The sequence below is a fragment of the Megascapheus bottae genome, chromosome 26 (assembly GCF_031878675.1).
Source record: "Megascapheus bottae isolate mThoBot1 chromosome 26, mThoBot2.hap1, whole genome shotgun sequence".
Taxonomy (NCBI): Eukaryota; Metazoa; Chordata; class Mammalia; order Rodentia; family Geomyidae; genus Megascapheus; species Megascapheus bottae.
In genome coordinates this window covers 1,856,675-1,869,038 of record NC_143534.1, presented here as the reverse complement: position 1 = coordinate 1,869,038, position 12,364 = coordinate 1,856,675, and the positions used below count along the sequence as shown (strand labels likewise).

The 12,364-nt window shown below is 38.7% G+C and overlaps 1 protein-coding gene across 1 annotated transcript in view; it reads left to right on the top strand.

Annotated features, from left to right (window-relative positions):
- Positions 1–12,364, top strand: part of Lyst (lysosomal trafficking regulator) — a 96,887-nt gene that overhangs the window by 29,251 nt on the left and 55,272 nt on the right. Inside the window, exons 12-20 of the mRNA XM_090318768.1 lie at positions 31–175; positions 1,070–1,243; positions 2,302–2,462; positions 2,759–2,949; positions 5,692–5,937; positions 7,146–7,319; positions 7,840–7,989; positions 9,307–9,444; positions 10,779–10,977. Coding sequence (XP_090174894.1) covers positions 31–175; positions 1,070–1,243; positions 2,302–2,462; positions 2,759–2,949; positions 5,692–5,937; positions 7,146–7,319; positions 7,840–7,989; positions 9,307–9,444; positions 10,779–10,977 — 1,578 coding nt within the window. The remainder of the gene's footprint in view (positions 1–30; positions 176–1,069; positions 1,244–2,301; positions 2,463–2,758; positions 2,950–5,691; positions 5,938–7,145; positions 7,320–7,839; positions 7,990–9,306; positions 9,445–10,778; positions 10,978–12,364) is intronic.

Sequence of the window (12,364 nt, the reverse complement as noted above, 5' to 3'; positions counted from 1 at the left end):
ATGCTTTGTTTTGTTTCTTCTTTCTCATAGAGAGCAGTGTAACAGAGGGTGCCGAGTCTGTAGACCCTGGGGAAAGACTAATAGAAGAAGGCTGTGTTCATTTGACTTCCCTGGGGTCCAAAGCGCTGATGATTCAAGTGTGGGCCAGTCCTCGCAGGGGCACTTTGACTTTTCGGTATTGATGACCTCAACTGCTCACAAATAGACCGTAGATGCAAATCATTTATATAGGAGACATCAAAATGTGAAATCTTCTAATAAAGGGCATCACAAAAAAAACTTATTTGAAAAAAAGATGTTTTTTTTTTTTTTTTTGCCAGTCCTGGGCTTGGGCTCAGGGCTTGAGCACTGTCCTTGGACTTTTTCAAGGCTAGCACTCTACCACTTGAGCCTCAGCACCACTTCCGGCTTTTTGCTATGTATATGGTACCGAGGAATCGAACCCGGGTCTTCGTGTATGCTAGGCAAGCACTCTACCACTAGGCCAAACTCCCAGCCCCAGAAGATGTATTCTTAACAGTTATTAATATCACTTTGTATACTATTTTACTCAAAAATCTATAAATCCTACATGATGTCAATATTCTAACATTTGTATTAGATATGAACACTGATCCTATTTGTATAAGTCTCTATAAACCAAATGTGACATTTAGGAATGGCTTTCTAAATGTTGTAAATGGCATCAGATGCTTTTCATTTATATGCTATCAGTAATCTCCAAAGTAGTCTAGATTTTTAATACATTCTGCCACTGAGGTATTTATCATTTATTTATGAACCATTATTATATTGCAATTTCTAAAATAGCAATGGCATTACAACTGATTTCTAAATTATCAACACCAGACAATGAGCTTCATTTATTTTAGTTTATAAATTGAGATGATAATAAACTTAGTAACCAAACAGAACAAATTATGTTTGCCTTTTCAGTTTGCTTACTTTGAAAGAGAAGAGGCTTTAAAAGTCACCTTCACGGTGAGGGTTGTAACTTCTGTAGTGTGTGTTCAGTACTGAGGTGAGAATTTTCCATGTTTTCACTCTGCACCTTTCTCTTTTTCTGTAGCATATGCATGGACTCAAACGATGATACTAAAGCTGTTTTACTAGCACAAGCTGAATCACAGGAAAATACTTTCCTTTTGAGCAAATGGCAGCATTTAGTTCTCACCTACCTGCAGCAGCCACAGGGGAAGAAGAGTGTTCATGGGAAGGTCTCCATCTGGGTCTCTGGGCAGAGGTAGGAAGCAGTTATAGAAAATACTTACTGATCTCAGCTACAATTTTAAGTTTAGCCCATTAGTGTTTCTGAAGCAAATACAGAAAACCATGCAAAATTTACTGTGTTTTAACATAGAAACGTAAATCACAATAGTTTTTTTTTCTATGTATCACTTGTGTATAAAATAAAATAACTGGTAAATGTCAGCTTGAGGCATGGCTGAAGTGGCAGAGCACAAGCCAGAGGAGTATGAAACCCCGAGTTCAAACCCCAGTACTGGAAACAAAAATCCTGTTAAGATAGCTGAATTTACCTTGTAAGCATGGAATAGCCTTAAACGTTTGAAGTAGGTATGTAGAAAGTTAACCTATTCAATAGGGGTTTAACCACGTTAGAGTAGTCTAGGTTTTCATCGCACAGACTGCAGAATTTACCTTAATAGGTAACCTTCATTACCTTCACCCAAAATAGGGGAAAAGTCTGTGCTCAGCCATTGCACTAGGTGACACAGGCCTCTGAGGGTTTGTGTGTCTATGAAAAAGCCTTCCTTTACCTTTTCTGGTGCCTTTACTTTTTTTGCATTTCTAATTAGCCTTTATCCATGAAGAAAAAAGAGATTTATCAAAATCTCTGTAGTCTTTAGCACTGAGAAGGTAAAATGCAGAAGCCCTTGCCTCTCAGTGGCTCGCCTGGGTACAACTTGGAGATATTGATCCTCTGATTCTAGGAGAGAATCAGATCCTGGAGAATATGACACATTAGGCATTGTTTGCCAAAATGCACAACTTTTTGGTAAAATTAGGGAGAGGTTGTCTGGGAAGTTACACAAGACAGAGGCAACTTGCAGCAGGTATCTATGGTCCTCTCACTATGGCCTGTTGTGGGGTCTCTAGCCGTTTCTTCTGCACCATGCCCCGTGGCTTGTGGACCACCAGCACCTCCAACCAGGAGGTTCAGCCTCCTGTGCCACCCGTTCGAACCATCCAGTACCAAAATGAGAAAACTTGTTCATTACCCAATCATTCCTCAGTGCTAATACTCCCTGAAGTCATTGACTTAACTTTGCTTTTATTTAGGAAGTCTGATGTCATTTTGGATTTTATACTTCCAAGAAAAACAAGCTTATCGTCTGATAGCAACAAGACCTTCTGCATGATTGGCCATTGTTTGTCATCCCAAGAAGAATTTTTGCAAATGGCTGGAAAATGGGATCTGGGAAATTTGCTCCTCTTCAATGGTATATATTTTCCCTTGGAACAAATACTTTTCTAACCCAGCTATATCTTACAGTGGATATATGATGTGGAGATATTTCCCCCCATATTAAATCATATCATAATGAGGAAATTAGAATTGGTGTCTTGTTATACTAATTTGAAAATTGAGCTCTTAGCAGTTTTATCAGAATAGTGAAGAACTGAAAGAAGCTTGTAAAACCCCTTCATTTTCCTTCCATTCTTGTGAGAAATTGTACTTGGAGTGCTTTCAGTAACTGGCTTTTTTTTTTTTTTTTTGGTTTGTTTTGCTATTCAGGAGCTAAGATTGGTTCACAAGAAGCCTTTTACCTTTATGCTTGTGGACCCAACCACACATCGGTAATGCCATGTAAATATGGCAAACCCACTGTAGACTACTCCAGGTACATTAATAAAGACATACTGCAGTGTGAGAAAGTCAGAGAGCTGTTTATGACCAAGAAACATGTGGACCTTGGCCTCTTAATTGTAAGTGTTAAGTCTATAAGTTTTTAACCTTATTATATGTATTAGCAGCAAGTAGAGTGTTATTAGTTTATCATTAGGAGAAAGTTCTAGTAATAGAATTGTTTGGCAGTTAGGTAACTTTATAGTAAGTTTATATGTGCATTGAATTGTGCATTGAAATATGTAATAACCAATGAATTAGATTTATAAAGTTTTCCATTTTTTTTAGCATTTTCATTTCATAGATTTTTTTTCCATGAAAAATTTTGAAACACTTTGGTCCTCTGACAAAATTTATCTCATGCTTTAAATTTAATTCCCTTTTCCTTAGAATTATATTTCTCTAGTAATTAAATAAGTTTAATTCATCATTCAGGAAAAGTGTTTATAAGTGAAAATAAGAGACTTTTGGTCCAATGTACTAAAAATGTATTCATTGTATTTCTTATCCATTCTTAAAAATACATACTAATATTCAGTTATAATAGTATATAGTTAGCAATAAACAATAATATTCAGTTGTAATACTAGTGTTAATCACATGTATTTCAGGTCTTAGATATCTTATTCTTTAATATATATGAAAACTAGGAATATTGCCTAGTTTTACCAAGTACTGATGATCTAGGCCTGTAATCCTAGCTACTCAAGAGGCTGAGATTTGAGGATCACAGTTTGAAGCCATTTTAGGCAGGAAAGTCCATGAGACTCTTTATCTTCAATTAATCACCAAAAAAGTAGAAGTGGAGCTGTGGCTCAAGTGGTAGAATTCCAGCATTGAGCACAAAAGCTTAAGAACGGCACCCAAGCCCTAAATTCAAGCTCTGGGACTGGCCAACAAACAAACCATCAAAAAATCCACAGTATTACTAATTTTGCTAGTATGAACATCTCTATTGCTTTTTTTTTTTTTTTCTTTTTCCAGTCCTGGGCTTGAGCTCAGGGCCTGAGCACTGTCCTTGGACTTTCTCAAGGCTAGAGCTCTACCACTTGAGCCTCAGCACCACTTCCAGCTTTTTTTTTTGTATGTATGTGGTACGGAGGAATCAAACCCAGGTCTTTGTGCATGCTAGGCAAGCACTTTAACCACTAGGCCAAACTCCCGGCCCTCTCTATTGCTTTTTTACATTGTGGTACTATTGTGTCCTACTACAGACATGATAAAGTTAGAAAAAACAGAGAAAAAAAATCCACTTACCAACTGCAGAACCTAAGCCCTGAGATTAATAATACAATCTTTTTATTAAACAGAGATTGCTTTGCTCCCTAAGGAGTGTGTGGAAATGGTGTGTGAGGAGTAGTAGCGGTTATTGAGCGGGGTAGGGCTGCCAGGAGGTCTGTAGTCCTCAGGCCTGCGGTGGCCAGGTGACATCAGCTCCATGCTCCTCACTGAGACTGTGCTTAGGGAAATGGTTTCTGCTTGAGTTCCCATCCCTGTCACCCCAAGGGTTTGTGTTAATGTACGCTGCTGTGCCTAAACCTCTAAATGGGTAGATCTCACACGGGCCCCCGACCTTTCCTTCATAACAAACTCCTAGATGATGCCCGTGATCCTGGTTGGGAGCCATGGTTTGAGAGCTTTTGCTTTAGGGACACGGAAGCACCAAGTTTACACACCAAAAAATCATTTGTTCCGGAAACAGTTTTATCTCATTTTCCAATTTGTTTTGTTTTCTGAAGAATACTTTATTTTTCCTGAAAATGTCAGTTGTGGTCTTCCTGCCTCATTGTTCCTCACAGCTGGACTTACAGGCACACACCACCATGCCTCACTTGTTCTTTCAAGTGGGATCTTGCTAAATTTTTGTCTTGGCCAGCCTCAGACTGCAAAGCCAACAGACCTCCTTCTAGCTTTTTGTCTCCCAAGTAGCTGGAATTATGGATATGACTCACCTGACCCATAATTTATCTTTTGAAGTATTTCAGAGATGCTCAAGCCACATTAGATACTGGTTGAAACTGCTTTCTGCATAGGAGAGCAAGGGCTACTAATTTTATTTTCCTGTGCTGACAGTGTGGCATTTTATAATAGATCTAGTTTCTAAGTGGGTAACCAGACTCTGAGAAAACCTAAAGCAAAAAATGTGAGTAAAGTGATGCAGAATTCCTATATTTCTTTTCCTCCTCCTCCTCCTCCTCCTCTTTCTCCTCCTCTTCTTCCTCCACCTCCTCCTCCTCTTCCTCTTCCTTTCCTCTTTTTTCCTTGTGCCAGTCCTGAACTCAGGACCTGGGTACTGTCCCTGATTTTTTTTTTCCTCTCTCAAGGCTAGTGCTCTACCACTTGAGTCATAGTCAGTTAGAGACAAGTGTCACCGAATTTCCTGCTTGGCCTGGCATTGAACCATTATCCTCAAGTCTCAGCCTCCTGAGTAGGTAGTATAACAGGCACGAGCCACAGCCATTTGGCAGGTTCCTGTGTTTCTAACTCTTTAGAACAGTTTCTGGTATATATTGAGTATGGCAGAAGACCTAGCTGTAGCTGGTAGTAGTGGTAAGTATGAGTTCATGTATATTCTGAACTGATCAGAGCTGCGCCCTTCTCAGCCATGCTTTCCTTCATTAGTCACAGCTCAGTGAAGCTGTGACTTCCCCCTTAGTGGGAAGTAGCCTGCTTCTGTGTGTCCTTTTTAGTGTATAAGTTATCTTTAAAAAAAAAAACAAAACAGACAAAAGTAGTTTGGGTTCTTCATTTTCAAATATTTATTTGCTAGCTTGTAGCTCACCTTTTAAGCTTTGTACTGAAGGAAAATATTTGTCTTTCAGGAAAGTCTTTCTGTTGTGTATACAACTTACTGCCCTGCTCAGTACACAATCTATGAGCCAGTGATTAGACTCAAAGGTCAAGCAAAAGCCCAGCTTTCTCAAAGACCCTTCAGCTCAAAAGAAGTCCAGAGTGTCTTACTAGAACCTCCTCAGCTGAAGGCCCTCCAGCCTACTGAGTGCCAGACTCTCCAGGGCATCCTGCATGAGATCGGTGGAGTGGGTGCATTTGTATTTCTCTTCGCCAGGGTAAGCATCCTGGTTTCACATTTGCCCACAGAGGGGTTACTTGCTTCTTCTAAAGGACTACTAGGGGATTATAAAAAAAAAAAAGCTGTAGTCAACTATATTAAACTTTGAAGACCAAAGTCATATAGTAAAGATGATATTGAGCCTTCTGTCACAGATGGTTAAAGATTTTAGAAGTTTTCTGTTATTCACAAAAGTAATTTGGAACATGAGCTATTAAATGATACGATTTTAAATTGCCTTTGGAAGAAAAAATGGTTGTAAGAAACTAGATAATAGGATTTAGTTTCCTTAAAATCCTGACCGGCAGAGCCTGCCTCTTTGAGTGTGATCTACAGCCAGAAAAAACCCACTGCTTTCTTAGCTATACCCTGAGCTCCATAGGCCTTTACCCTCCTCCACCCTCGTTCTTGCTTTCCCCAGAAGACTTTGGCTCTCTGACCATTTGGCCATCTCCCAAACAGCAGAACAGAGGGATCAGAAACAGATCGTGTGCTCCTGCTGTCTTCTTTCCCCTCTATCATAGTTATACATGTGTTCCTAACACACAGCAGGTGTTGGAAATGATGGAACTTAAAGTTCAAGGCACAGTATGGGACTATTATTTGATTTACCTGTTTGCTAGACTGGTGTCCCCAAGAGGGTAAGCATCAGATGTCTTGCCTCCTTCTGTCACCACAGCACTTGATGGCAGAGCCTGTTTTCTAATTTACTGTTGAAACATGGGACACTATGCTCGCATTTCAGATCACTAGGAATAAAGTGCTTTTGAGTTCTAACGTTGTTAAAGTTGTCTTAGTTCATTTGTAGTAAAAGACTAACACACATAGAATTTTTGCCTGACTTTCAGTTTTGTTTATTTACAGTTCTTAAATAGTATTAAAAATAAATGTTCAGCCAGGGGCTGGTGGCTCACTCCTGTAACCCTAGCTAGTCAGGAGGCTGAGATCCGAGGACTGCAGTTCTAAACCAGATGAGGCAGAAAGTCTGTGAGACTCTCATCTTCAGTAACTACCCAAAAAAGCCCAAAATAGAGGTGTTGCTAGAGCTAGGAGAGCTAGGCTTGAAAAAAACAGCTCAGGAACAGCAACAACATTTCAAGGGGACTTGCACACATACACACAAAAGTTTGTAGAAACTGATAATTTAATATGGTTAAGGTTTTACTGTTAACAGATTAGAAGAAAATTATTTCCACTTTTGCTTAGGTTGTTGAACTCAGTGGCTATGAAGAGACTCAAGCATTGGCACTGCGAGTGATACTGTCTCTAATTAGATACAACCAACAGAGAGTACATGAACTAGAAAATTGTAACGGCCTTTCTATGATTCATCAGGTGTTAATCAAACAGAAATGCATTGTTGGCTTTCACATTTTGAAGGTAAGCCCTCATAAAGTTGATTCTCATGGTTTCTCTGCAGTCATTCTCACCCTGTCTCAAAGTCTTGTAGAAATGGTTTGTGTTTTAATACTTGTGCAGAAAATGTCTTCCTATTACTTGATTTTGTAGGGATGGAGACCGATCAGAGGGAGAGATCAAAGTCTGATACAAGGTCACTCATTAGTAACACCTGCACTGAGACTCAGAAAATGAGGGATATATACCTCAGTGGTAGAGTGCTTGCCTAGCATGGGAAAGACACAGAGTTCAATCTCCAGCACTGCAAAAACAAGAAGTGCTATGTTTGGAACTGAGTAATCATTTAAAAGTACTTGAAAGTTTAGGATAGTTATTTATTTAATTGTTTTGCAAAATAAAGCTGCTGTGTGTAATGTTCAGTCATTTACTAGTTTTCCTTTGAATATAATATTATAGTGCTTGGATTGAAAGCTTAATATTTTCTGAATTAGTTAGTTAATTAGTTATTACTGCATTTTATATGAATGCCGATTTTCCACAGACCCTTCTGGAAGGTTGCTGCGGTGAAGTCATCATCTACATCAATGAGAATGGGGAATTCAAGTTGGACATTGACTCCATGGCTATTATCCAAGATGTTCAGCTATTAGAACAGTTGTTGCTCGACTGGAAGATATGGAGTAAAGCAGAGGCATGTGATCATAGCTTTTCTTTCAGATTATTGTGGGAGAGTCTAATGGCACAGAATTTACAAGAGTATAATTCAGAAGCATTAGATGTATTCACAGTGTTGAACAACCATCACCAACCTTTACTTCCAGAATTCTTTTGGTCTGGCCTTACCAGGTGTCTTTTGCAAAAAACGAAACAAAACAACAACATCATCAAAAAACCTAGAATGTCTAGAATTATTTAGAATATAACAACATTATCAAACAAAATCAATTAAAAATTGAATATTCCCAAATTTGGCAATAGTCATTAAAGATTTATAAGTCCTAACAAGTTGCAAAACAAAAACTTAAATTACTTAAATCTATCATTAATAAAAATTTGATGGTAATATACTAGAGGGAAGAAAATAATTTTCTTTGCAAATTGTAATTGTTCAGAGAATCTGTGGTTTGGGACTAATCACAAGTTAATCTGAAAATACAGAGTTGGTTCTGAAATAATTTGGTCAATACTGTGTATATGTGAATTAGCATTGTAATTTATGCATTTTTAGTAACATCACTCTGAACAAATTATTCAAGAACAATACATGGATGACATGTTTCTTTTCTTTTTTTTTTTTTTTTTTTTGCTAGCCTTGGGGCTTGAACTCAGGGCCTGAATACTGTCCTTGGGCTTTCTTAAGGCTGTAACTCTACCACTTGAGTCACAGCACCACTTCTGGCTTTTTCTATGTATGTGGCACTGAGGAATCAAGCCCATGTCTTTGTTTATGCCAGGCAAGCACTCTACCAAACTCCCAGCCCTAATGAGTGTTTCTTTTGCCCCTCAAGATAATTCACCTTGCCTAGCATACCTGAAGCCCTGGGCTCAATTTCTCAGTACCACATAAACAGAAAAAAGAAGTGGCACTCTGACTCAGGTGGTGGAGTGCTAGCCTTGAGCAAAACAGGCCCAGAGACAGTGCCCAGGTTCTGAGTTCAAGCCCCAGGTCTGGAAAAAAAAAAAAAATATATATATATATATACACACCCACACATACATACACATAATTTACCTCTTGAAAAGATTTATATATGACATAATTATAAATGGCATAGATAGAATATATGTACTAAGACACTCTATGATATTACAGTATTAGATTTAATAATTTAATACAAAATATTTAGAAAGGACTCATTAAAATTAAAAAATAGGGAATTTCAAAGTTTTTTCTCAGATAAATTTAATCTTTGATATTGAAGTCAGACTGCTACATTGCAAGTCTCCTGAAAAGCCTGTGGCTTGGTTTTCAGTAGCTGTGTTTTGATGGGTGTGTTCTTTTTCTCAGCAAGGAGCGTGGGGAACTCTGCTCGCTGCACTGGAAGTCCTCATCCGGGCTGAGCACCCGCAGCAGCGCTTTAATATTAAGCAGCTCCTGAGAGCTCGAGTGGTTCATCACTTCCTACTGACCTGTCAGGTTTTGCAGGTACCTGGACATGTGTACCATAGTTGTTTCTCTTTACTAATTTAATTATAAAGTGATGTAACTGCTTGAAACCAAATATAGTTGATAAGCCTTAATCAACTTGAAAGTACATATTGGTATGTTCTAATAACTTATTTGCAAGTCTATTTTAAAAGAATAACATTAGGAACTTGAAAACTGAATTATAGCATAATATAATGGTGTTGGGCCAGTAATGGTGGGACACACAATCTCTGTACTAGCGAGGCTGAAGCAGAAGGATTGAGAGTCCTGTGTTCTTGAAGTGAGAGATCAGACTCCTTTGCGAACCATGTGAGAAAGAGCACATTATATTACTGTAACTAGTTTTCTTTCAGAAAATCCTGCCCTTGCCCCATAGTAACAGTGGTAGTAGAAGAGGTAGTCATACTAATAGTAGTGAGAGATTACTAACAATAACAGACCTTAAAGGTCCTCATGCACTCAGAATTTTCAAGGTTTGAAAGTTCTGATTTGGGGCTTATGGATGCTTCGCTCTAAAGTCTATGGAGTTTGAAACTTTGGTCACACCCATTTTGCATAAGGGAGGCTCAGTCTTTTGAGGCTTACTGTGGAGGAGGCACTCTTGTAAGATTTGGTGTCATTTAACCCTCAAAACAACCAATCAGTTATATATTATAGAAATTGAGGCATAGAAATAGTATATGACGGAGCCAGAATACAAACCTCTAGTCTTTTTTGTTTTTGAGTTTGTGTACATTAGTAAAGTACTATAACTTTGTCTCATTTAATTAAATTAAATGGACTAGAATGAAAATGCCATCAGTTTCAGTGACTTTTTTTTTTTCCTGGATCATGGGGCTTGAACTCGGCCTGGGCCCTGTCCCTGAGCTCTTCAGTTCAAGGCTACCACCCTACCCTTGAGCCAAGCCCCACTTCCCATTTTCTAGAGGTTAGTTGGAGATAAGAGTCTCAGGTCCTTTTGTGCCCAGGCTGGCTCTGAACCTTGATCCTCAGATTTCAGCCTCCTCAGTAGCTAGGATCACAGGTGTGAGCCACCTCCTCAACTCAGTGAATTTTTTTTTATTGTAATTAGTAAAAGGGTTACATGACATTTGCCAGATAGAAGGTGCATTAATTCACATACATTGATACCCTTTCACATGTCTTGATCTCAGTGAATTTTTAATGGCCAGATTATTCAAGCTGAGAAAGAACAATTCCATGGTGAATAGAATCATCCTAGAGTGGTAAACCAACAGAATTGTCTTAAAAAGATTGCATATTTAAATACAATTAAGTGGTCAGCAGATCTCTTTAAATCTAAGGAGACTTTTGATTTTTTTTTTTTTAAGGAACACAAAGAGGGGCAGCTTATGTCCGTGCCCCAAGAGGTTTGTAGATCATTTGTGAAAATTATTGCAGAAGTCCTTGGATCTCCTCCGGATTTGGAATTATTGACAATTATCTTCAATTTCCTTTTAGCAGTTCACCCTCCTACTAATACTTACATTTGTCACAACCCCACAAACTTTTACTTTTCTTTGCACATAGGTAGGTATCATTACTTCTGTTGGATATTTTTGTGTCTGCTTTTGTCTTATTCTTTCCACTTAATCTAATTTGTTGTGATACTAGTGCCTCCTTGTGTTGGAAATTGTCCTGATGACATACTAGGGTGGGGCTGGAGGGTTTAAAAGTCAGTCAGGCACATTTATGCCTCCCATGAGCTTAACATCCAAAAGGAGAGAGGACTCACACACTCACGTAACTGACCAACACAATGTGAGGTAAGTACTTAATGGATACAGAAGAGAGTGTTAATCAGACCATTAGACTGAATGGTATCTGTGTGATCACTGAAGAATTTAGGTAGACTCTAGTAGGTAACTAGGAGAACCAGCATTTCAGGCAAAGAGAATGGCTTAAAGAAAAGAAAAATAGACCAACTAAAAAATAATGAATTTTACCTAATTATTGGATCTATAAAAGACTATTGAGAAATAACATCATAAATATAGTTTGAAACCATCTTTATTTTCTTATTCTCTCCTATGAATTTATTATGAGTCCTTGAATATAAGGCAAGACAATATGAACTTACATTCCAGAGTCCTTGAAGGGGTTTTGTTTGCTTGTTTATTTTTAAGCAAAGGAATATGATCTAAGTAAACACAGCAGGATTCAGTAATGACACCAGGGGGCAGTAAACCAGATATAGTCATTGGTAAGAGATGTTAAATAGTAACATTTGGGCACAGTAGCAGTAGAACTGGAAAGAAAAAAAAATGGAGAAATGGGCTTAAAATTGACATGGTTCTGTGATGTTAGGGATGAAGGTACTGACTAGTTTTGTGATACATGCTTCATTTGAGTGCCCTGGCATAGCCAGGTAGCAGGCATTGCAAAGAAGGGTTATAACGTGGGAGGCTACCCATACAGAAGTGGACAGAAGCTCTGAAAATAGATGGGACCTTAGCTGTGGCTGGAATCCTCAGTCACCTTCCTTCTCCTCATCCTGAGCATCATTATCCACGCCGCCCACAAAGACACTACCTACAATCTCAACATGATTTCGTGACTGCAGGCTGCTTACAAAGGCTACAGGAGGTTCTCAAATGCCTACAAAATGAACTTGATACAAACTATCTATGGACTGGACTATGGTTGGCTCCCTTACCTTCTTCCCTTTGTGGGTGGGCCCCTTGGTTACAGTGGATTTTGTATTCACATTCAGATCCTGTGTAATCAGTAAGCTCCTTCAGTGTCTTAGAAAGCAGGATCAGGGAAAGCTGTTCAGCTAATGGTGGTCTGGCAACAATATGCTGTGCTATGAGACGGCAGACTGGGAACTCTGTGAGGTTGACCCCGGCTCTTACCAGGATGTGCAGGTGTACAGAAGCAGCACTACAAGTCCATATGAAATCAGATAGCATGACTT